The sequence below is a fragment of the Athene noctua genome, chromosome 1 (genome assembly GCF_965140245.1).
Source record: "Athene noctua chromosome 1, bAthNoc1.hap1.1, whole genome shotgun sequence".
In the NCBI taxonomy this organism is placed as follows: domain Eukaryota; kingdom Metazoa; phylum Chordata; class Aves; order Strigiformes; family Strigidae; genus Athene; species Athene noctua.
In genome coordinates this window covers 27,402,531-27,426,485 of record NC_134037.1, presented here as the reverse complement: position 1 = coordinate 27,426,485, position 23,955 = coordinate 27,402,531, and the positions used below count along the sequence as shown (strand labels likewise).

The 23,955-nt window shown below is 35.7% G+C and overlaps 1 protein-coding gene across 1 annotated transcript in view; it reads right to left on the bottom strand.

Moving 5' to 3' along the window:
- Positions 1-575: 575 nt before the first annotated feature.
- MCPH1 (microcephalin 1) overlaps positions 576-23,955 on the bottom strand; it is a 132,419-nt gene continuing 109,039 nt past the window's right edge. Inside the window, 3 exon segments of the mRNA XM_074895734.1 lie at positions 576-631; positions 2,592-2,673; positions 2,675-2,854. Coding sequence (XP_074751835.1) covers positions 576-631; positions 2,592-2,673; positions 2,675-2,854 — 318 coding nt within the window.

Below are 23,955 nucleotides of genomic sequence, written 5' to 3'. Positions count from 1 at the left end.
AGATGTGCAAGTTTACACCGGCAGGTGTGAGTTGAGCATGATGGGCAATCTTATCCTTTTACCAAGGAAATGTAATTAGCACTCATGTAGATGTGGCAGCATGGACCTTCCGCTGTCTGCAGAGGCACTCGGACTAGAGGAGCCTACGGGATCCGTGCATCTGCAGTGGTAGCATAGCTCCTGCTGACTACACCAGATCTAGCTCAGGCACACTCACCCACACTGAATGCACATCTTTTAATTGCACTGTAACATCATCAACTTCGCTTAGATATCAGAAAATATCTTTCCACTTCCTTCCAGTGAATAATGATTCATTCAACTTTTAGATCCAAAGGATTCAACAAATAAATAAAAGCAAGATTACTTCTATTAGGGCAGTACTTTATTATAAAAAACCCTAAAGATTTCACAAGGGCAACACTTAGACAAGTAATAAAAATGTAGAAAACATTTCCCTGCATTTATAAATATGTAACTTGCATTTTCTTAGAAATTTTATTCACAGCTTAGTTTTTTGTTGAATCCAAACTACACTTGTTTCCTTACAACCATATGGAAGCTCTTGAGTTAGCTCACAGCTGAAATATGTAGTTTTCCATGGGACATATTTTATGCTGACTGACTGAATCTAAAAGAAATAAAAAAGTAGGATTATTTAAGATAAAATGCAATAAAAAACATTATAAAGCAACAATGTACTTCAGAGAAATTTCTGGTGTAAAACAATTTGGTGGAGCTGAGAACCCAGAGAGAGAAAATTAATGCAGTAAAATGATAATATTGCAAGCACTTACCATTTACTTAAGTTTAAAAAGGTGTGGCATTTTCTACCTGTATGCTTTTTATTGTGGTCAGCCTTGAGTGAATTAACTGGCAGCTGGTACTAACTGCAGAAAGCAGATAGCCACAAACCAACTGGATAGCAACAGTGGTCAAAGATCAGACAAAACTTCAGACCTTGATTTATTTCATTAAGATGGCAATCTTAAGGTGACACTGTTCATACTACTATGTAAACAGTTTCTGAGAAGGGGCTGAGCTTCGAAGGCCTGTATCCTTCCTTTAAAATATCATACTTTTTTTCCCAAACTTTGATGATTCATCATTTAAAATCCATTAGCTGGAGCTTGCATAACTGTGCCTCGTGAGCAGGACATAACAATTAGAAAAAGCACCATCAGACTGAAAAAGAGAACTGAGAAATTTGTAACGGGCACAAAGAATTCAGAGTCCTTTTTCATTAGCAGCCAGATACGCAAATCCTTCAGCCCACTGATGGGGAGTGTGGCCTGTCCAGCTGCAGGTAGCTTATGAGATATTGGGTCTGGGGTGAGGCAGAACTCCATGGGACCCGTAAAAGAGTGGGACATGCCACATGAGTTGCATGCCTCTTCAGATCATTACCTTTGTCCATCTGGAATTTATGACTGGAGTACTACTATGTGAAACTTTTGTGTTTAATGTACTACATCATATTTTTAGTCTTGCATAAACCTCTGGTATCCTCACTCTTTTCGGCCACACTTGCTCCTTAAGTCTTCTTTAAAGCCAGAGAAAGACACAATAAACAATGCCTTGTTCTTATGCCTCTCTCTTAAATCATCACAATTTTATCTTATACTTTAAGAAAGTATCGAATAACATTTGCATTTAGATTAGTATTTTTCCCGTATGGCTCACTTTTCCTTTCTTTAGTGGTATTTTCTTTCAGGTTTTAAGTCATTATGATCTGATAGCATTAACAGTCAAGAGATTAGGACTTGCTTGGCTAGTTTCATATAACATCAATTCACATAGTACATTTATTGCTAGAGTCTGAGTGAGGCACTATTTAGAGAAGTTTGACGTACTCTGTGATGAAAATTGAACTTATTTTTTCTAGTATGCAGAAGGTCCCTTTTTGGAAAATACCCTTATCTTGTCTGAAAAAGAGTCAGACTGGAAGCTATAAATCCTACATAGATTATCAAAAGCTTTTCTTTGAAGGTGAGGATATTGCAATTTTACATCTGATTCTCTCCAAACAGATAATTGTTAGAGCTGTGGTGTCCATCACGGAAAAGCAATGGACTGACGTTAGAAACTTAACAGCAGATTTTAAAAAGAAACTTTTTGCAAGTGAAATAGAGACTGCAGAAAATTGTCTTTCAGATGTACAATATATAATTCAGGACAGATTATCAGATGGTTCTACCACATTTCAGTAGTTTTATGCCACTTTATACCAGTTAAAAATCTTTTTTACTAGATCTAAAATTGAAATACATGCCATTTTAAAAAGCAATTATCCTATAGGGTTTTCCTCATAATTTAGTTTGCCCTAAGTGAAACGATCATAGAAAAGAGAAATTTGAAAATATTGAGATGAAATTTGTTCTTGGTAAAATTACAGTGGTGAGTACTAGGACCATCATAAAGCAGTCTTAGTTGTAAGAGAAAGTCCTCACCGTGGAGACAACCTTCCTGAAAACTGTAGCAGTCTGTTTGATTTTCTTCCCTTCACAACCTCAGTTTAGTGAACTATTTACAGTCAATTTTGGAATAAATAGTCAACAATATTTTATATGAGTTGAAATTTAGTGTCTTACCTAATACTCATTTTTCTGATAAACACTTTATTTCCTGGTACTTCTTTCCTGGTGTTTTTTTTTTTTTTTTTTTTTTTTTTTTCCCCTGTACAGATTTTTGCCTGATGTAAAGCTTTACATATCTTCCCTCCTGACAACTGTATAAATTCAATTAGCTTTTTGCAGGGTGGATAACTGGTAGGAGATACAAACATGACAGGCTGATTTGAAAAGAGATTCTGTTGGTATTTTCTTGTTGATAGGTGACGCTGAACTCTGCAGATCTGTATTTGAGGAAACAAGGAAATTAACCAATGTGTTGCATTTCCATTCAGAGTAAAACTAATCCTTGTCTTCTTTAATTCAGAAAAAAAGAATTAGAGTAAATGAGTATGAATTCTACTTTTTCAGCCATAACAGAAACTCTTGGGTAAACTATACAATGATTTTGATGATCAATACAATTCCCAAACCAGAGTTGAGACTATTGTGTTATAGGTCAGATGGTTTACCTATAAAACTTCTTAAAGCACTTGACAGTATTATTTTTTACTGTAATCTGGCCATCACACAGAAGTATTAAAGGATACTGTAAATAATTACAGTCTTGCAGCACAAATACAAACCATGAAAGCCTTTACTTACATAGATAATGCTCATCAGTTTGTATTGGGAAGCTTTAAAAACATATCTAATTCAGGGTTTAAACTACTTTAGGACTTCTTCCCTTCTGTGTTTCACAGATACAAACTGCATTTTCTCTCAGATATATGAACTGACACAAATGTACTAGAACTCAGAGAAAACAGTTTCATGTAAACTGGAATTTTTCATACAGATGATCAACACGAGCACACTACATAGAGGAAAGGTCACTCTGTATGTATCTGGTTTATATGAGATGTCTGAACAGTGGAAGAAATTACTTGTTGAGTGGATTCATCCCTCCAGTCCTGGCACAAACCTGCTGTAAAACCTTAGGCACTTAAGAATTGAATGCAATGATATATGTGCTTGGCAAATGTGCAGCCAAAGTCTTCAGCTGGTTTACAGGGCTTTATAAAGCCAGGCAGTTCTTTGGCATGTTCACAAATCTCTAGATAAAAGTCAAAGTGAATTGCCTTAGCACTTTGGATCAATTAGCTAGATGAAGCACCTGCAAAGTGTGAAGCCCATGCTAGGGTGAGACTTCATAGCTCAGTGGTTCTGTGCCACTGTCCTCTGCTGCTCTTGGACAAGTCAATCCAAATCTGAATTTTGAGATCTTCTCCATCAATAAATACTTCAACTTTCTCTGATTGTTAATTTCTTGGCTGCTGTCCTGAGAATAAAATTAAGTTGATTCTTTGCGTTCTGAATTCAGCAAGTTATAAAGACAGTGACTACTATGGATAAAGCAGGTCAAAAGGACTCAAGCACAATCCAAGAAATACCCTTCATTTTCTATTCTTCTGTGAATTTAGGTTTACAAATGACATGGCACCTAATCCTGTCTCATGGAAGCCAAACAGCTGCTAAATAATTCTGTTGATCACAGTATCAAAGCAGAGTTATATCTCAGATTTTGGAGGAGCCAAACTCATTGAGTGTATCTGATGGCCCTACCTATACATAAGTTGGCACCCAATACTTTACACAAGTGCAGAAGATCTGGTTTTGGACTCGGTACAGTACTGCCTACCCCCATCTGAGCAGAATACTCTTCTATGAATATCTAGGTGCAGGGCATCTTGATGTGATGAAAACCAGAAAACTAATCATTGTACATTTTTAATATATGGTGTAAGATTTGGAATTTGCTAGGAGTACCACTTGCTGGTGTGTCTTGTGAGGTTTAGAGGCCACAATTGGTGCCCATTTAGGGACTATCTCAAGAACATAAACCACTTTGCAATCTCTGATGTAGAGAACAGTGCTGTAATTTTGGTATTACTAGGACTGCAATAATTAATTTTAATTAATTAAAAAACTGCACAGTTGTGAAACTATGAAAGTGCTTGTGGTAAGCAAGGTCATCAAATTAAAGAATGCACTATAGTACAAAATAACAACCTCTTCACATCAGTCTCAGAACAACCCCATGACAGATGCAATGCCATCTTAGCTGGTCTGACACAGAGCTCTCTGGAAATGTTTATTGGCACAAATCAGATGCAACTCATAGAATAAAGACAGTTACCAAGAGACTTTAAAGCTAGTTTATCTAAAAGAAATTTAACTAAAAAAGACAGAAGTTACACTGTTTTTGTCAACCGGGAACTCTAAAATTTTGAAGATGAACATTATTAGGTTGAGAAGCTTTTATCTTAAAAATGCAATAGGACTTGTGTTAGATAAAAGATACCAAATATAAATTGTTGCAATCTGCTATTTCACATATTTTAGGGAATATAATTTAAAAGAGCTAACTGTATTCCCAATTCCTCAAACATTTATCCTAAAAGGATTTATTAGCTGACACTGTAATGAAAACTCATTCGTATGATACAGCTTCCTATGGAAAGAATTAAATTAATATTAAATTGATATTACTTTAATAATGGATTAAATTAATATTGAAAGCAAATGTGTACACAGCTAATGATCAAATCAGGAAATCCACATTTTAAGGACCCAACAACACTCACCTCAGCCGATGTCCACAAATATCGTGCTTTATTCTATGCATTTAGTACATATTAAGAGAACCCAGGAAAGAGAAATGCTGACATTCTATAGATATTTTCTTAAACTACCTTTAAAATTTCAGCTATGTCCATTACCAGTGTGTTTGAGAGGAGGACAGGGTAAGAACACAGTATATCTTAGTGATAATTGTCTAAAGAAGGCTTCAGCATGGAACATCATCTTTATGCTTCCTTTGTCTGGATCATCACCTCCACCGCTTTCCCGACAGGCTGTGCTTGGATTTGCTCAAGCACACTGGGTCCACACACAGGTCTTAGAGACAGGGAAAAAATCGGAGCATTTATGTTCAGAGCTCAGAGAGTAGTCTGAAAGATTAACTTTGCTTTCTGGCCCACTAACCTGAAAGAAACACCACTAGCCAGTTGCTGAAAAGCTCGCTGACCACACAGGGTTTGGCGGTGGGATGAGAGGGCACAATCTAGCTCTTGCCCCTGAATTGACTCAGCTGCCTTTTGCAACATCAAAGCCTTTGTGGCACTCCAGGGGTGCTCACAGTCCTTTGAAATCATACACATTTCACGTAAGCTTTTGCAAATAAATAAATAATTCCTTAGCAGAGACCAAGCCTGGGAAAATATCAGACCCCAAAAGTGACTATTTCCACAAATTGTGTATGTATCAGTCAGTAGTTACGTTTACAATTGTGTCATTCCCTATTATAACAGACAGCATTAATTTTCCTTTCTAATTATATTTGTTAGCAGATGGACAGAGAACGAAACTGTTATAAAAGCATTTATTTACTCTTTTTGGTAAAATCCTCATTCTTTCACTAGCTGGATGAACAACAGGAAGACACCTCTTCTATGTATGCATTTCTCATTAATGTACCATTAATTTAGATGGTTGTTTGAACCTAAGTTTTGAAAGGAAAAAAAAATATCATTCTTATCAGAAGTAAACTTAAGGACAATGTATGATAAAGAAATAGAGCCTTTCTTCATTATTAAAAAAACCCACAAAAAAACATTTCACCAACTGTTGTCCCTCCTGTGACTGATTTTCAATCACCACAAGCCAAGAGAGCATATATTATAAAAAAGCCAAAACTTTGCAGCTTTGCCTAGAACTTTATGAAAGTAGCTCCAGCTGCGTAGGGTGTGGGAACAAGCACAAAACTGCATAAAAGTCCAAGGGTGTGATCTTTTCATGAGGCTCAGGAGATAGCCATCAAGTCCCACAGAGGTATTATCTCTGAGCGGATACCTGAATTTATGAAATGAATAATTCTGGATGTACTTGGGAAGTTTTCATCATTGCGACTGCCAGTGTCCTATATAGAGAACACAGTTTTCAGTGTATTTCCAGAAAGTAACACATGATGTGCTGTAATTATATCTTGGTTATTGTTACTTGAAAAAATAATAAACACGTGTTATTAAATGCAAACAGCAGAAGATAAAATTGAAGACATAAGTTTGAAGAGAGAAGGTTGTATATTTTATGATTTATATCTATCCTAAGGCCAAGTATTATCGCATTTGAAGTTGATGAGAAATTGCTCATTTTCACTAAAAAGAAAAGCATCTGACTGTTGAAATCTTCTGGATTACTTCACCACTCTGCAACTATTAAATGATAGAAAAACCATGATTGATAAAACAAAAGCCCAAACTTTATGGTTTGATAATGTACAAATTTAACAAAAAGAGACACATAAAATAGCATATTCATTTAACATAGTTGGGTGATGTTGCTGGGGAAATATTAAGCCTTAAGATTTCAACATTCATTTGATTTTAGTATGGATAAATACACTGGACAAGTAACATTTATATTTTCAATTACTGTAATTCTGTACAAAATCATGAAGAACGCACTCAAAACTACAATACTGTTAGGCAACATTACACTTGCATGGTCATATGCATTTTCAGACAGTCCGTCATTTAGTAAAAATGTAAAAGAAAAACACATATGTGGAACCCCATGTACATGTAAAGATCAAGGGCTCATACACATCCACACAAGTGGAGAATCAGTCTGCTTCTGATAAAGAGGAGTGTATTGCAGTGTGCAGACTTCTGAAAGTACAGTTATCCTGCAGTGAGGAATTTGCAGAATCTGCAGGACCCTACAGGGATCAAGGAAGTTTGTGTTAACAATGCAGTGTCCTGCAGGACAAAGAAGAAATGTTCTCTTTTTCATCTTTCTAAATATCAGGTTTAATAGGAGAATAGAAGCAACTAACCAAACAGCAAATCTATTTTTGTAGGAACAATGTGTGATATATATTTTCTACTTAAATTGAAAGCTCATAATTTTAGTTTGATTTCTTATAATTTATTTTAGCAGTTAGCTGATTTTTTTAACACATTGAGAATACTAAAAGCTTTAAAAATTACACTGAAATGCTGTACTAGATAAATAAATTGGTGCTCTCCAGTATAAAAGAGCATGTTAAGAGCTGGAAACAACTTCCTTCAGCAACCTGTTTCACAAAGAAATAGATCCTCAGCCTTGAGGAATTTTACCTAGGTTAATGGAAATCACATGGATGCAGGACCCCAACTGGTTCAAGCTATACTACCATACTATTATCTTAACAACACCCAGAACTTTATTCCACTCTTTGCCATGAAATGCATTTGTTATTGCTGGCAATGTTTTTCATTCTCAGAGAAAAACTCAACTTGCAACATTAATGTAAATTATTTACAAATATTGCATTCTAATTTCTGAATATTTATTGAAACACTTTCTCAATGGTTATCAATATCACTTGGCTAAAATAGAAGCTCCCTTTCTGTCAAATTAGGGAAGCATACTTTCTGAACGCTTGGTAAGGCCACATCAGGACCTCAGCACATGCACAGAAATGGAGATTATGTCCAGGCACACTTGGTCTATGTTTGTGCAGTAGAAGACGACTGGTGCACTGAGCCAGGAGTCAGAAATGGAGGGAGATAGAGCGGAAAATTTGGTCCAGAAAAAAGAAACTTTCAATGTCTGGTCTTGAAAAATAAAAAGGAAAGTAAAAGAAGGAGAAATGGCATATAGTCAAGACCGTATTATCTGGAAAATTCTCCAAAACAAGTTTATTTCCCTCCTCTGTATAGTCCTTCAAGTAAGTGTTTCCCAGCCAAGACAAGGGTGAAGGGAAGAATGCTTCAATCCAGACAATTTAGCTGATACTATTTCTTTCCACTGCGTGTTGGCAGACAACCTTGCTTCTCTCAAATCCCATAGACTGGTAAGAAAAGTTAATTTCACCAATTTATCCTCTGAAAGACTGAGTCCCAGTGGGAATACTGTATGAAAATGTTTGGCAAATAAATCTACTGTTTGGCAGATATTCAAAATTATACTGGAAGATGTTTGAACCATTTTTTCCGGCATAGCAAATTTTTGCAGGAAAAAAGATAACAAATTCACTTATTTTTAGTTTAATTTCCTTGTTTTCCAGAGGTAGGACTATTTTTAAATACCATGTAATATCAACATTATCAACTATAGATTAATAAAAAACAAATTAGGGGAAAACAATAAGTCTTTTCCCTTTTGAGGATAAGTATGACTTCTAATCAGGGAGCTGTATTTCCAACACACGTCACTTAAAAACACTTTGCTAAGATTGTAACATGTGGTAACTTTAATTATTTGTGCATAACTTCAAAAAGATTCTGAATTCAATATATTTGCATTTGGTTTCAACACAAACTATTTATTTTTGAAATTTAAAAAAAATCCTTTCATTACAGATTAGCTAACAAAGGAAGGATTTTTCAGGATTAGAAATTTAAACCTTGCTTCACAAATACCTCAGGAATTTGTCCATTCTTGGTTTTGTCTAATTTCAAGAGAATTAAACCAAAGTGATTACCAGGCAGTGATAAGACTGCAAATTGCAATTCCAAAGTTATGTCAAAATTCTACAAATAATTATCAATTATAACTGGGAGGTGTTTTCCTCACCTGAATATCCATAAAGCAGCACAGTGCCATGCATCACTCCAAAGTGGTATCTGAGCGTGGCACATACAACTCTGAGCCCTGCATCACTGGCATCCCGCAAGGGTTACATACACTACATGCAACAAGCCCCACAAGAATCCCAGTATAATTCAGACACAAATTCTCCACTTCCATACACAGTCTAGTTCAATATTTATCTTCTCTCGCAGTTAGAAGGCTTTTCTTAATAACATAACCCAAATTGCCTCTGCTGCATTTTCAGCCCGTTTCTTCTTGTCCTAATGCCAAGGGACATGGAGAACAATTTCTTCTCTTCCCATTTGCAACAACCTTTTAAATATTTGAAGGCAGTTATCATGTCTCCCCCTCAGTCTTCTCTAGACTAAACAAACACAGTTCTTTCAGTCTTTGCTCATGGATCATATTTTGTAGATCTCTGATCATTTTGTTATTCTCCCCTGGATTCTCTCCAGTGGATCCACATCTTTCCTGAAGTGCAGTGCCCAAAGATAGACACCATATTCCAGCTCAGGCCCCACAACTGCTCTGCACACTGCAAATAATTCATGTATCGTATGCATAGCATTCCTGTCCACACATCCTAGTACGCCTGCTTCTTTTATCAGAATATGACATAGGTGACATATATTGCTTCAGATCCTCTAAAATACTCAGTTGCTTTTTTGACAGAAATATTGCATTGTAAATCTGCAGGTGATTATTTCTGCCTCCTTTGCACTTGTCCTTACTGAACTCCATCATACTTATTTCTGACTATTCCTTGTACCTCTCAAGGTTATTTTAATTCCAATCTGTTGTGGTTTAGCTCTGGTAGGCAGCTAAGCACCACTCAGCTGCTTGCTCCCCACCTCAGTGGGATGGGGAGAAATTCAGAAGGGTGAAAGTGAGGAAACTCGTGGGTTGAGATGAAGACAGTTTAGTAATTAAAAAACTGATAGAGTCAATCTATAGTTCTACAACTTCAGGAGATGATTAATCAGATTTTCCAGCCTGGTATCTTAGCAAAATCGTAGACAACAAATGCAGTATATGGATGGGATAGTTGTACATTTTATGCCGATGATTCCTACGTGTGCTGTTATGGTAGTCTTATTACATGTATAACAAAGAGCTGATCTGAGCATATATGGATGCTCTGTGCAGCAGATCTAAGTGAGCCGTGTTGAATCCACCGTTTTGTATCTGTCATTATTGATAGGGCTCTCCATCTAACTCAGTTCTTAAATGCATGCAAGTTCATAAGTCTCAAAACCACAAAGGAAATAAAGTAAAATCAGAAACTCTTTTCCCTTAACTCTAACTCAGCTGACAGTTGAACAAATGAAGTTGAGCCAACGTACAAACCAAAAAATCTCAGCCTCCAAATGATTTACTTTAGACAACCAGCCATGACTTTAAAAGTTCTGTAACACATACATGGACATGTTTTTCCTCGCAGCTGACAAAGATCTATTCTTGCTGCATATATCCTCACCTTCAGCAAAAAAAGATAGTTACGTACTTACTGGTTTAGTTTAGTGCACTTTTGAAACTAATCTTTTGGTCAGTCCTATTGAGTATACTTTCGGTTCCCACCGCGGAGCAGCCATCAAGGGCACAGGCTGTACTCTGTTTGGATGAAATACAGTCAGAAGATGTGCTCAGTTCAGGGAAGTAGACTAGAATGAGCCCAGAGCCTTGAAGCGTGTGTTGTGCGCAAGGTGCTCCCGGCACTAGCTCATCCCTTTCCATTCATCGATATCACTGGCTTACAAATACAGGCACAAGAGAGCATGGAGTCACTTCTGGCAGATGTAATGGGGTAGTGATGTAGGTATGAGATGCTTCTTTCAAAGTGAATTATTACCTGCATCAAAATAAACTAAATTTAGCCTATTTCTTTAATAACAGTTGCAACTTGCCCTTTATGTTATCTCAGAGTTCATTCTCACATGACAACAGGAAGGAGGAACATTAGTTGCATCTTGGCATTTACCCCCTCGTACTGCAACCATTTACCCGTATTTTATATATAGTGGCCTCTAGGCTTACTGAACTCTCCCAACCCACATAAGGCCAATTGTCTGTTGTGGGTTTTTTTGTTAAACAGACTAGTACCTATTGCACAAGAGCAGTATGTAATCTATGAATAGGTCATTAATTTCAGCAGAGTAGCTTAAGGAATGAAGTATTAATGAAGTAAACAGCAATGTTTAATCATATGGGACTAAACACATCTGCATTACACAGACTGAAATAATACATTTCCAGCTAAGTATATTTCACTGATGAAAGGCCACGCTGAAACAAAAATTCCATGAGCTAATGAAGTGCTGCAGTTCACAGAAAACAACATGATATTCCCCATGGATAAATACTACACATAATGAAGATACAAGGCATGGAAGCCTAGTATTTGCATAAAATGCATTAAAAAGTATAAGCTTATTTCAACTACCTTAGACTTTTCAGATATTGAATCACTTTAGACAGTCCAACTTTCTTTTAAATCAACACAGGATATTGTGCAGCGAGCTTCAAGAATGACATTTGTTTTGCTGGCTTAGGGATATGGGGAATCCTTTCATTTGCCTTTAACAGTAAATGATAAATCCAGTGCTGTCAACAGATTTGCTATACCTGGCAAAGTGAGATGAAGAATAATGCTTTGATAAATAAAAGAGTTTTCTATTCCAGTAATAACAAAGTGAGTGATCTTGTTGAAAGGAAAAGCCTGGCAAATGTGAAGGGTTACATGGATGCTCCCAAAAGGCTCATTCCCCAAACAGTTTTATTAATCCACAATAAAAGTAATCTTAACATTAATAATAATTCCTAGTTTTATCTTTAAAATATGAATATGTGTGTCCTTTTGCTCTACCTCAACAGACTGAAATGATTTAAGTGAAGGCAGAGTACATTTTTCTCTCTGCTCTTTAGTTTTAGCTGAATGCCCAGCAATAACTCAGTGTGTGCCAAACATGAATATTTTTAAGCGTCATTTGAGTTTTAAAGGCTACAGTAAGTGATGGGAACACAATCGTCTTGGGAATCTACAAATAACTTTTAAAAAGCTCATAAATCTGGCTTTCATGGCTTGGTTTTCAACAGCTTTATGAAATATGTCAAAGCTTGAACACAGCAAGTTTGTTCTCCTTCAAATTTCTTAGGACTGACTTTTCTCAATCTTTTTTTGATATGCTGCAGCGAGACAAATAAAACTGACTTGGCTTTAAAAAACCAGGCATCAGCAAATTACTTTTTAAAAAAGTTGCTTTGTTCTTGTAATTATTTTTTTTTTGGTATCAACAGAGGAAAAACATACCCTCTAAGTAGGGCAGCATAAAGTATTCCCTCATCAACAAAAATGTAAAATGCTTCTGTTCAGCACTCAATATAACAGACCACACATTAATGAAAAAGTGACTTATAATTAAAAGCTGTTTTTTTTTTTCTTAAATTGTTTAAAAAAGATGCATAATAATGACAGAGAACAGCAGCAACCCAGAGACTTACATTCAGAAGTTACATTCAAACCTCTAATTACAGTGAAACGCATGCACTACAATGATAATTAGCAGGGGATTCTGTGTTTTTAAAATATCAACTAAAGGGTCAGTTGAAATTACATCAATGTTCAACGGAGAAAAGTCTTTAGAACTATCTGAGAGCTACTGAAATAAACACACTCAAAGAGATTACCTTGCATCACACAACTGGATGCCACTGCTGTGGAATGCTGCCAACTGCAAAACTACACCAGGTTCAGGTTGCTTTCAGAAACTCCTGATAAACTACTATCACAACCACCTCTGGTCTACAATTTCCCTGATTAGTACTCCTTGGCAGCAGTACTTCTTTATGTGTAATACCATCTCTTCTTCACTTAATCTATGTCACAAATTGGAAGGAAAGAACCCCTAGGAAGTATGGAAAGCAAAGACATTTAATCCTCCAGCACTAAGAGTAGCAAGTGAAGCTGCCAGCACACACAGCAAAAAAAAAAAAAAAAAACCAACCCAAAAAACCCAGGTGTTTAAATATTTGACCAGGTGCTTTTTATCAATCATGTTTTTAAATTACAGTTACTCAATAGAAGTTTCTTTGAGAGAACCTCTTTCATCATGGGTGTTAAACAAAAGACATGATTAACATTTTCTATTTGCAGGTTCTTCTCATGAACTCTTGTACTTTTTAGAATGGCAACAATATAAGATTACAGAAGAAAGAACTTTGATTATATTGTGACAGCAAGCTGGGATGCTCTTGTGTATATCTGAGGGAGAACAATTTATGTTGTGAATACAGAGTAATTTTGAAGCTATGAAAGTTGGTAGGGTAAAGGCAGAGTACATGACACTAAATTTATTTCTTTGCTTTTTTTTTTTTTTTAGGCAGAGCATTTTTCAAGTTAATGACAAGCATTTGAAAAGGGTTTATTTTAGTAAAGTGAAAAAATAATTCACAAACACAATGATAAATTGTGCAGGGTACCAAATGATGCCATTCTAAAGATAAATGATTCCAGTATCTACTTTGAGGAGTTGACGCTTATCAGCTTGTGAGCTAATACACCAAACACATTTGCAGCATATTACCTCACTGCTTTCTTCTCAAGCATCTACAGGAGACAAAGTAGACACTGTGTCAGTAACCTTATCAAATGCTGGAGGGAAACAAAAGTGGATCTCTGTTGTTGCTGCAAGTAAGAAGAAGACAATTTAAAACATCAGTCTTATTTAGAATATAATCTTACTCCTGATTAGGATTTCAAATGCATTTTGGATTTCAACATGTGATCATTTTTCCATTTTTCTATCACTTAATTCTAATTTTTTTTTTTTTTTTTTTTTTTTTTAGTGACAAAGATAACAGAGCAATATTCATTTCATTTATCTGATATTTGCATTTGGTCTTGCAGGAACTCTCTTAATGAAGATAAAAGTGTGACTCTAGAGGGGAAGCTATTAAAGTGCAAATCTAAAGTGACAGGAAGGTTCATTGAAAAAGGAATCACCAGTTCATAGAATAGTCCACTTCTGTTTACTACAAATGTAATGATGATCTAAAAAACTTTTTTTAAACAAAGAAATACTGTTATAAATTCCATCTGGAATTTGGTTTTGTTTTACATTTGAGCTTGACAGCTATGACATGGTTAAATACAGAGTACTAGGCAGACTCATTATGGTAGTGGACTTTCAGCGACTTCTCATGCTAGCTGGGCAAAGTTTGTAGGGTCAAACTGCTGATCCTGTTCTCCTTTCAGAGTTCCTTTCCTATATTCTTACTGCTCTTCATCTAAGAATGATGCAGGACAGAGAGGCTAGTACTTTTTAGTCTATCTGGATTTTATCTGAAGTGCTTTAGTGAGAGCAGAAAGCCTTCTCAAGAGGTTGTTGTTGCGTAAGAAAGCAGTTGCAATTTAAAAACCAAAGGATACTCAGCAAGTACTGTATATAAAATAGGAGCAACTAGGTAATTGAGCTTAGGTGCAGGATAAGTACTCTGAAGCACAGAAACAGTTGTGGTCTTCAAGCAAAATTACTAGCTATTTTCTAGTCAAACTACTGGATAGCTTAGCTAAAATATAAATGCTATGTAACTATTCTCTTACACACTAGTTTTCTAGTAAAAGTCTGTAAATAAACATTTACCATCTCTGGCTCTGTCCCAATCCAGAATTCACACTAAAATTAGTGTGAATAAGATGGGTGTATAAGAAATATAGCTTTAGTCTTATAGCCATACAAACTACCATGATGGAGCAGAAGGTACTGTTTATATGCATATGTACTATATAAAAGTATAAACACTACTCAGAGGATGGGGAAAAAGAATCTAATCTAGCTAGCCCTCCATAAGGGCAAAAGTTTAAAAATGTCCTGCACACTCACTGGATCCTGTGTCTATTTTTATTTAAAAATTATATTAACTTTAAAATTCAGGAGCTGACATAATATTTCTAATACTACCCATGGAATTTTTTCTTAAAATTACATTACTGAGTAAACTGCTAATGCATTTCTCCTTATGCTATGGACCAGTACTGGGAGAGTTACAAAGCTGTCATTGCTCAGAATGTTGATGAAGGAAAGGAGAACTCACTGCACAACACTGGAGTACTCCTGGGGTTAAACAGGGGAACAGTAATAATGGGATTTGGAGGGATTTCAGTAAAATCCTTCTCATTCAAAGAAGGCCAGTGCCATACAGACCTTGAAGGAAGGGAAAAACTTAGTCTTCTAACAGAGAAGATACACACATAAACTCCCAAGTGTCTTTTAAAGATTTCACAGCTAAACAAAACTGCATGGCATCATCATGCTCTTCTCTGCTGTATAACAAACCTCTTATTATAAAAACCCATGACAATTAAGTAAATAAAAAACATACTAAATTTTAAAAAGTGGTTTTATCAATTATCACCTTATCACAAAAGATTTCTTCTATAGTTTGCAGTAAAGCTGAAATCAGGTGTAAGATGACTGTAAGAAGGAAAAGTCAGAATATTTTGATTAAGCAAGCTATACATTATTTTATAAATGAAATAAATACATCAGGCATCTTATGCTTATTAAAAGCTGAATTTATTCACTCACACATTCTGGATGTGTCAACCTGATATACTCACAAAGTATGCACATCAGGGTGACAGCTAAAAAGCAACAGAGAGCGTTGCACATAATCTAAAACTAAATCTGTATGTAATTTCCTTCCCTTTGTTAATTGAAGATTAAAACTAAATCAAGGGGAAGCCTTCTATGAGACTACTTCCAACAACAGATGACTCAACTAGCACCTGAGAATTTGTTGTGCTTGTGTGTACTGAGGTTCTGAACTTCCTGTTTCAATAAAATACCAAACAAGTTGTGTTTCCTTTACAAATAAGCTATTACATCAAGCCCTGTTCCTATAATTTCAGTTTTTGTCCACATTCCAACATTTTCTTTGGCAAATGTAGAAACATTCTAATTAAAGAGAAGAGAAAAACAAGCATCATTCATCATGGTAAGAATGAATGCTCAAGAGGACATCCTTACTGGTTACTTCGTTCATTCAGTTTAATTTAGCTTTTGAATTACACTTGATTATGGCATGCAGTTCACTGAGATGAAACACAGGTAACAGGATTTTCACTAACAGTGTCTCATGAAAGCTATTAAAGGTAAAAATCAATTCTCCTAATGCCATGCAAACATAATACCATCTGTGTGAAGTGATTCAAAAACATTTTTAGAACACCAAAATACTTGAAATACACTATCCTGTGCAGGCACATTCACCTATTATTTTCACTTGTTAGATCATTTAATATATAATTTGAAATTTTTTTTTTTAACAGAAATGATCCTGTGTTTTCCTCAGCATGATCTATGAGATCAGAGTAATAAGAATCCTTTACAATGCCTGCTTTCCTTAATTTTCACAGTTTTTCTTAATGTTTAGATTCCAGATGAAAGAACTCTGTCTACTTCATTTACAGTTACCAAGAGAAAGACAACTTCCTGTGAAAAGTCAAAACACCAGACCTGCAAACACAGTATAACATAATTGACTGGTTAAGTACAATACTGCCTATATATTACAAAACATGTGGTTTCTTTCCTAAATTTATTTAACCACAGAATTGGAAGGGATGATTCACCAAGGCAGAAGTTCAAACTTAAAATGACATTACAACAGGAGTTATAATTAGTCAGACAAATGCAATTTTGGGTAAGTAAAGTATCTATTGCTAAAAGGTGTCCATGTGCATACTGTACTGTTGTGAAGAGCACTGCTTCTTTTGTTTATAAATCAAAGGTAAGTTCTCAGGCAAATGCAGTCAAAACTCCAGTTGGCTGCTCAGTGTTGTGTTCTACACAAATCCGGAATGCGGAATGCAGTAGAAGAAACATGCACTGTAAATGGTTCAAGCCAGTAGAGGATGCTGAAGACTTCTGATAACAGACTGATAACACCTCCACATCTGTAGCAAAGACAGCATGAAAATAGAAATAGTCCAGTTAATCCTTTAAAAATCCTGAATTTGAGAAATGATCTCATCAACCTCCAGAAAAAAACAGAAAGACATAGGAGAAAATAGTCTAATTGCATGTCGGATGAACCAATGTATCTCCTTCAGGCATCCCCTACGTAAGTAAGCAGCAACCTGCCCAGTCCACACAGCACAAAGAATATAACAGGCTAACACTGTGCTAGCGCTTCAGGAAGGCACATGTGTTTTATAAGCATGTTCTGAGCCACATCAAAAACTTAATGGGAGGGACAAACAGAACTTTCAATTATTTATGCTGTTTCTTTTTTATAGTTTTTCTTCTAAGCTACAATCAACTCAACTATATAATTTCACATGACAAAGTTTTGTGCAAAACACAATCAACATCGTTGTTGTTTACCTCCTTCATGTTAGACTAAACCCAGAATTTCAGTAATACTCAATAAAACCTGTAGAGTTTGACCTCACTTTGTGTTGAAACTGCAGCTCTTTCAGGCACTTAAAACTTGTCTTGATTCAGGCAGGAATCTCTGAGGCTAGGCAAAACTTTTGGTAGACCACTGAAGTTTTAGGACAAGTTTTTCAGCTTTAAAATGTTAGCGAGGGCCCTTTTGGGCTGATTCTTAAATGTTTATTTCCTTTGATCTTAGGAAGTTAGTATCCGAATTTTTACACTTTACCCCTGAATTGTCCAAAATGTACTAGTTTAAAAGACACTAATTAACAGTTACTGTTAAAACAGCCAACGAAATTCCACCGCTTTCAGACTACCCACAAAACTCCCCTCCCTTGGGCAAACATACTCCCATTAAACTTCTCTCTCTACAGTAGCTTTAAAAATAGTCATGCCATGCCACAAAGACTATTGAAGGTCAGCAGAATCAGTCTGCCTGGAATCAGCTCCCCAGGTAAAAGTCCCTTATGTCAAATATTGCCAGAGTCTTCCCCTTGAAATGAAGTTGATAAAGCCTCCAGGCCACAAATAAATCTGATAAAACGGAATATGGGTAAAGTGTGACCTTTTAGCCAGATCGGGAAGAAAAAGTAAGGAAATATTATTCTGTAGATCAAAAGGTCTGTGGGGCAGACACTATCTTTTGTTTTGGATTTGTACAGTGCATTAACATGCAAAGTCTGTTTTTATGTTCAGTGGAAAATAATGAAGAAATACTACCTTTATATTAGTAATATTATAGCTGGCAAAGTGAGGCCCTTTTTTGATTGCAGCCTCTGTGAAACAACTTTAGGCAAATATTAAATAACAGTGTTTTTAAAAATTATTAATTTAAATGATCTTTTAAATAGTTCTGATAAATAACTTCAATACACAAGACATAAATCATTGTAAGAAAAACATGACAATGGAACTTCTGGTCTTTGAAAAAGCCTCCAAGGTCTAGAACAGAATCTCATCAACACATAATAAATCACAAAATAGTAAGAACAAGAAGAGAAGTATGTCTATATATAAATACATATGCTCAAAAGCAAAATAAATCAAAAATACTGCAAAAATAAATCAACTGAAGTTGTAATTCGGTTCTGCAACTACCTTATGATTTTTTTTTTTCTTGTGGTTGGAGCAAAGGTATGGGAGTTAGGAATCAAAGGAGACTGTTACAACTTTTATATCAGTGAAACTAAGACTAGGAGGACAGAATTTGGCACAGGTTCATGGAATATTTTTTCACATTAGCTGTGAATTACTTCAGCCTCAATGCTGGAGGACAGAATGCAGCAGTTAAGACTGTACTTAGGCACACTTTTGAAAGAGTCTGAGAAGAGGAGCTGTATCAGCTAAAATGTACATTGTAATGCTCTCAGGAGATGAATAAGACTCTGTAACTGAGAAATACATTCAGAAAAATATCTTACCAGTTCTGTAGGACACAATCCTACACTACAGAGACCTTGTCATGGACTTTAGTGTGGTATGCTTTTGCAAGAACATAAGTAGAGTTGCAGTACAACATTTTGCTTATGACTAAATGAAGAACAAGTGCAAGGAATTTGTTAAAAATAAGGGAACTTTAGTTAAATGACCAAGATTCACTTTTGCTGGAACCCCTGCATGACATTGTGTTTTGAGGGAGTCAGATTTATAACTAATTTTATTGCCTGGATATAGTGTACTACAATTAGGATAAACAAAAGCCAACAAGAGCATCTCAACAGCTGTGACCACTAAAACCACTAGACATTTTCCTTTTTCTGCATAAAGATAGCTATAAACAGGACCTATAAAGTTCCACCATATTGTGTCTTCTTCAGCTATTCCATCTAGAACTACTGTTAAATAAATGTTAGTCTTGGTATTAAAAAAAAAATTAAATGTGTCTGTGTTATATTTTAATGATGAGAGCACATAATTCAACATGTTCTTCCTCTTATAAAAAACAATATTACTTGATATACACATTTTACGGTGCTACATAGAAGTAGTTCCTCACAGTTTCACCGCTTAAATAAATGCTATGCAGTTTGGACTGACAGCATTTTAACCATTACACTGCATATAAGCTTGATTTACTGTTATGCAATAAAATATACATAAACAATTTCCTTCTACCATAACAAGTGTGCAGATCAAGTGAGGCAAAGCAGAATTTCTCAAGCTTTAGCTATATAGCCCCTGTGGGGCTCCAATGCCTTAACCATCAAAAAATCATTCATATGCAGGAGTGAGGAGGTTTTCTAGCACATAGTGGTCTCATGAAACACTTACTCTTCCACTTTGTTCATATGAGGAAGATGGAACACTAATTCTTCTGTCACTAGCATCCATACATGCAATTTAACTTTAACTCATGAAATGCTGAACATGTACAGAGAAACCTTTTTTACTGAAGGATAAAAGTATTTAGATGGTAGTGACTGAAAAAACCCATGATTTTTTAGACATTAGGATAACACACATTACTTACTCTAGGAAAAAAAATAGAAAAGCTAAAAGCTGATTATTATTAGTATCAAGCACTCTTGCAAAGTGTACGTGACCATCTGCCAGCAAGCTTGTAATGAATCATACAGGCAAACACAATCATAGTGTAACATCACAAGAGGAGAAAAAAAAGACAAAAGCACGTGAACTTAACTGGGCTTTTGCTACCGTGGAAAAAAGACCAAAATAAAACTTTGATTGTGTTTTTCTATGATAACACAGCTTCCCCAAATGCTGATTTCTTAGAAGTGTGAGGTTACAGTTCAGACAATAATGTAAAAGTGCAATGTGCTACAATTGCAGCAAGCCAGAAAACTACCAAAACTTTATCAATAGAACAATATAACCCCCTATTTCTTCCTAGCAATGAATATTGGCTGCTAAGATGACTGGGCCTGGCCCTGTTCTTCTTAATATCTATACATGAATTTCAGCTTCCTTACTCCAGGTTTTGTTTGCTCTTCTGGTGCCTTGTTATCACAATATTTCCCATATAAGTTTATGGAAACACATCCTAGTGTTTCTTTGCACTTAAGGATCATCTCCTCTCAAGAAACTTGGAACAAAACCCCCAAGCCAACAAACAAAAGCTGCAGTTTTGGCTTATGAAATGAATTCTATGTTTATATGCAGAGAAAATTCTGGGCTGGAATCAGCCATCCTGTCAATAATTAGCACCTCCGTTTAGCAAAAAATTTACATTCACTAATTTTTCATTTCCATGTTAGTCCAAACCAGTTGAATGCAGAGAGGAAACTGGTGGCATACATTAAAATTACAGTCAAAGTAACTGCTGAAAAGTTTTTGTGACTGAAATGTATTAATAGCAAGGCACCAGGATCCTGTTAGTGAGATCCATGAGTCCATTGTGCTGTAAGCAAGGACTACAAAGGGGTAAAAAGGAATTATATTCAAGATACTGATTTTTATCCTGGAGAATTATCTATGTAGCTAAAACAGAGGTCTTTTTAGCAGCTAGTTGGGGTGTAACAAGCTATTTGTAAATCATTACAGGATACAACAATCATGTGGTCAAGTGCATAAATCAAGTACATCAGCCAGAGAAGCCTCACAGGTAGGCAGGCATCCTTCTCCGAAGAGGCTCCTGAGCAATAATCAAATGCATCCATAAAGTTCAACAGGTTTCATCTTGGCTGTTTTGTCTGAATATGCTATGTGTGTCAGAGTATGCGATGTGTGTCTTAAAAAACATCTTTTGGATAAAATTGGCCTTTTGACTCAGAATGCCTTTGTAAACTAACATTTAAAGGACACAGGCCACAAAAAACTACGCTATGTCTTCCTCCTTCCAGTCTGAGCCAATTTCCCTGGTATGGAAGCAGGATGTACTTCAAGTTCTCATGTCTTCACTGGTAATAAAGGATAAAATTAGTGCCAGGCTCAACAATCTGTCTTTATTAAATAAAAATAGTTATTTGCATTCTCATCCTGAATATATAAAAGTTCTTTTCTTTCTTGTCTGTAGCAATGTATCAAATGAATATAGGGATTATTTTGAATTTCACAGATGTAACAAACTAAGAGCACTAGAATATTAGACAGAGAAGCAGCATGACTTGCAGAAAGTGATGGCCTGGTAGCACCTTCTTTGACCTAGTATTCAAAGTGAGATGATGTCAGGTAGGTGGTTTCTGCCATCTCTAGTAACATAGGTAATATGGAAAACATGATAAATAAAGGAAATATTCTTGGGATTCCTTGTTAGAATGGGAGTTGAAATGCTTAGAAAAAACTCCGTATGCATTAGCCTGCACATTATAAAACTTCTACCTGCAGTCACCACAATAAGTTTTATTAAGTGAAACCTGTATTCAACTGTGGATTGTATTGTGCTCCTGTAGGCAGCACATCCGATTCCAATTTAATTTGAAGTTTTCAACAGTATCAAAGGTACCGAGAGGACTTGCTTCTCATTAGAGAAGCACATACATGCCAATAAAGAGGGGTTGAACAGTATTACATTTATAAAGAGATACAAGAGATAAAAGGTCTCAGAAGCAAAGTCAAATCTGTAGAATATTATCAGTTTTTACTTTCACATTTTGGAAATGTGAAAGAAGGGTCTTACAATGAGACTTTCAGTGGAGAAGTCCAGGACTGCTAAGTGAACTACTCAGAAATCAGGATTCTGACTTCCAAAATCATGCCAAAAATAAAATTATGTTTTTTATTTATTTGATGCCTTCTATTGCTATTTTGCAGAGTAACATTTTTACATATCTGTAACCATGAGGAAAATAATGATTTCCCCTGAATTTAAGCTATTATTTTTTTCTTAATCAAATTAGTTCACAAGCCAGGATGTAACAGACCAAAACGGCTGAGTAACAAAAGCCCTGGCAACACTGGTATGCCCCAAAACAAGGTTAAAATTTGTTTTTTACCCCAAAACTGTGATAAAATTTGTAACAGCTGCAGTTCAGCTTTCAAATATAACCTAAAGTACTCATGCACATAACACATTAAAAGGCTCTTATGCTTTTCCATGCTTATGGATCAGAGATACATTGTTACCCAAAGATGCAAAGGGAGACACACTAGGATTTTTGAAAGACTCAAAGCCTATATTGAGTATTACCTTTGCAAACCTGTCATTCACTTACGAACACTAAACATTTTAAAGTTTTAACCATAAAGCATTAAATAGACTAGAAAGTACAGAATACCTGACTATTCCAGCTCAGAGATGCTATTCGAAGTGCTCTATAACCGCAGAGATCAGAGCAGAATATAAACATTAAAAACACAATAAGGATTTAGTAATAATTTATTCCTCTTGTTCTGTTCTCTTGCCTGTATCTTTTCTTTCTGCTGGGCTTGGCAGATATCCCACATAACAGGGGATGCCCTGCATTACACAGTCAAGTCTTGTATCTCATATGAAAAGTATATGGGGCATGGTTTTCCACATATTTTCAAAGAAACCAGGCTGTTTTTCTAATGCTTAGTAGACTGGAAAAATGACACAGTGCATACATGGATAAAACCTGCATGTACAGCAGATGCCGTACCAACTCCAGTGTATTTGATGTCCATGTGCAGAGCTGTTACACAGTCCCAAACTGTCCGGAATTTCAACATTTAGTATTTAGGACTCACAACTCTACTTCTATAAAAGAATATTAACTAGGGAAAAAAAAAACAAGACCACAAGAAACCTCTTTCCCTTATTTCTAATTCTGAATACCTTCATTACTGTTTGTCTTCTGTTCATTAAAATTAATTAATTCCCCCAGCTGTAATAGCAGGCAATACTTACTAAACCATCTGCCACTTCATTTTTTGGAAACAGATGCTTATTCTGACATGGAAGAGCCAGCAAAGAGATTGATCTGATGAATGAGCATTTAATGAATTTATGAACATTGAAAATCCAATGAGAGGGAATCAAGTTTCAGGTACTGTAAAGCCTGATTCTCATTTGCACCAGCTATGAAAGCCAATATTTTAACTAGTGGTGACACCACTTGAAAATACTTCCAATTGTTTAACTAGTTCAGTGAATGTTTGGTGAGAAATCTGTATCTTTAAAAAAAAAATCCTCATTGTGTAAAGTTAATGCAAATAACGACTGGTTGAGGATTCACACATTCTTGTTTACTTTGAAAATACACTTGTATTTCAAATAAAGACAGTTCTTGGCCACTGTTCATGTCATTAACAGCTTTAAAAGCCTTGGGCCATCCTCTGTGAGCAGACACAGAGTATCTGCAAATTATAATAATGGAGAACAGACCCACATTTTGTTTACCTCAGCAGCTTCTGACCATTGTGTGCACTAGACACATCAGAAAAAGGTTCTGACTGATACTACGAAA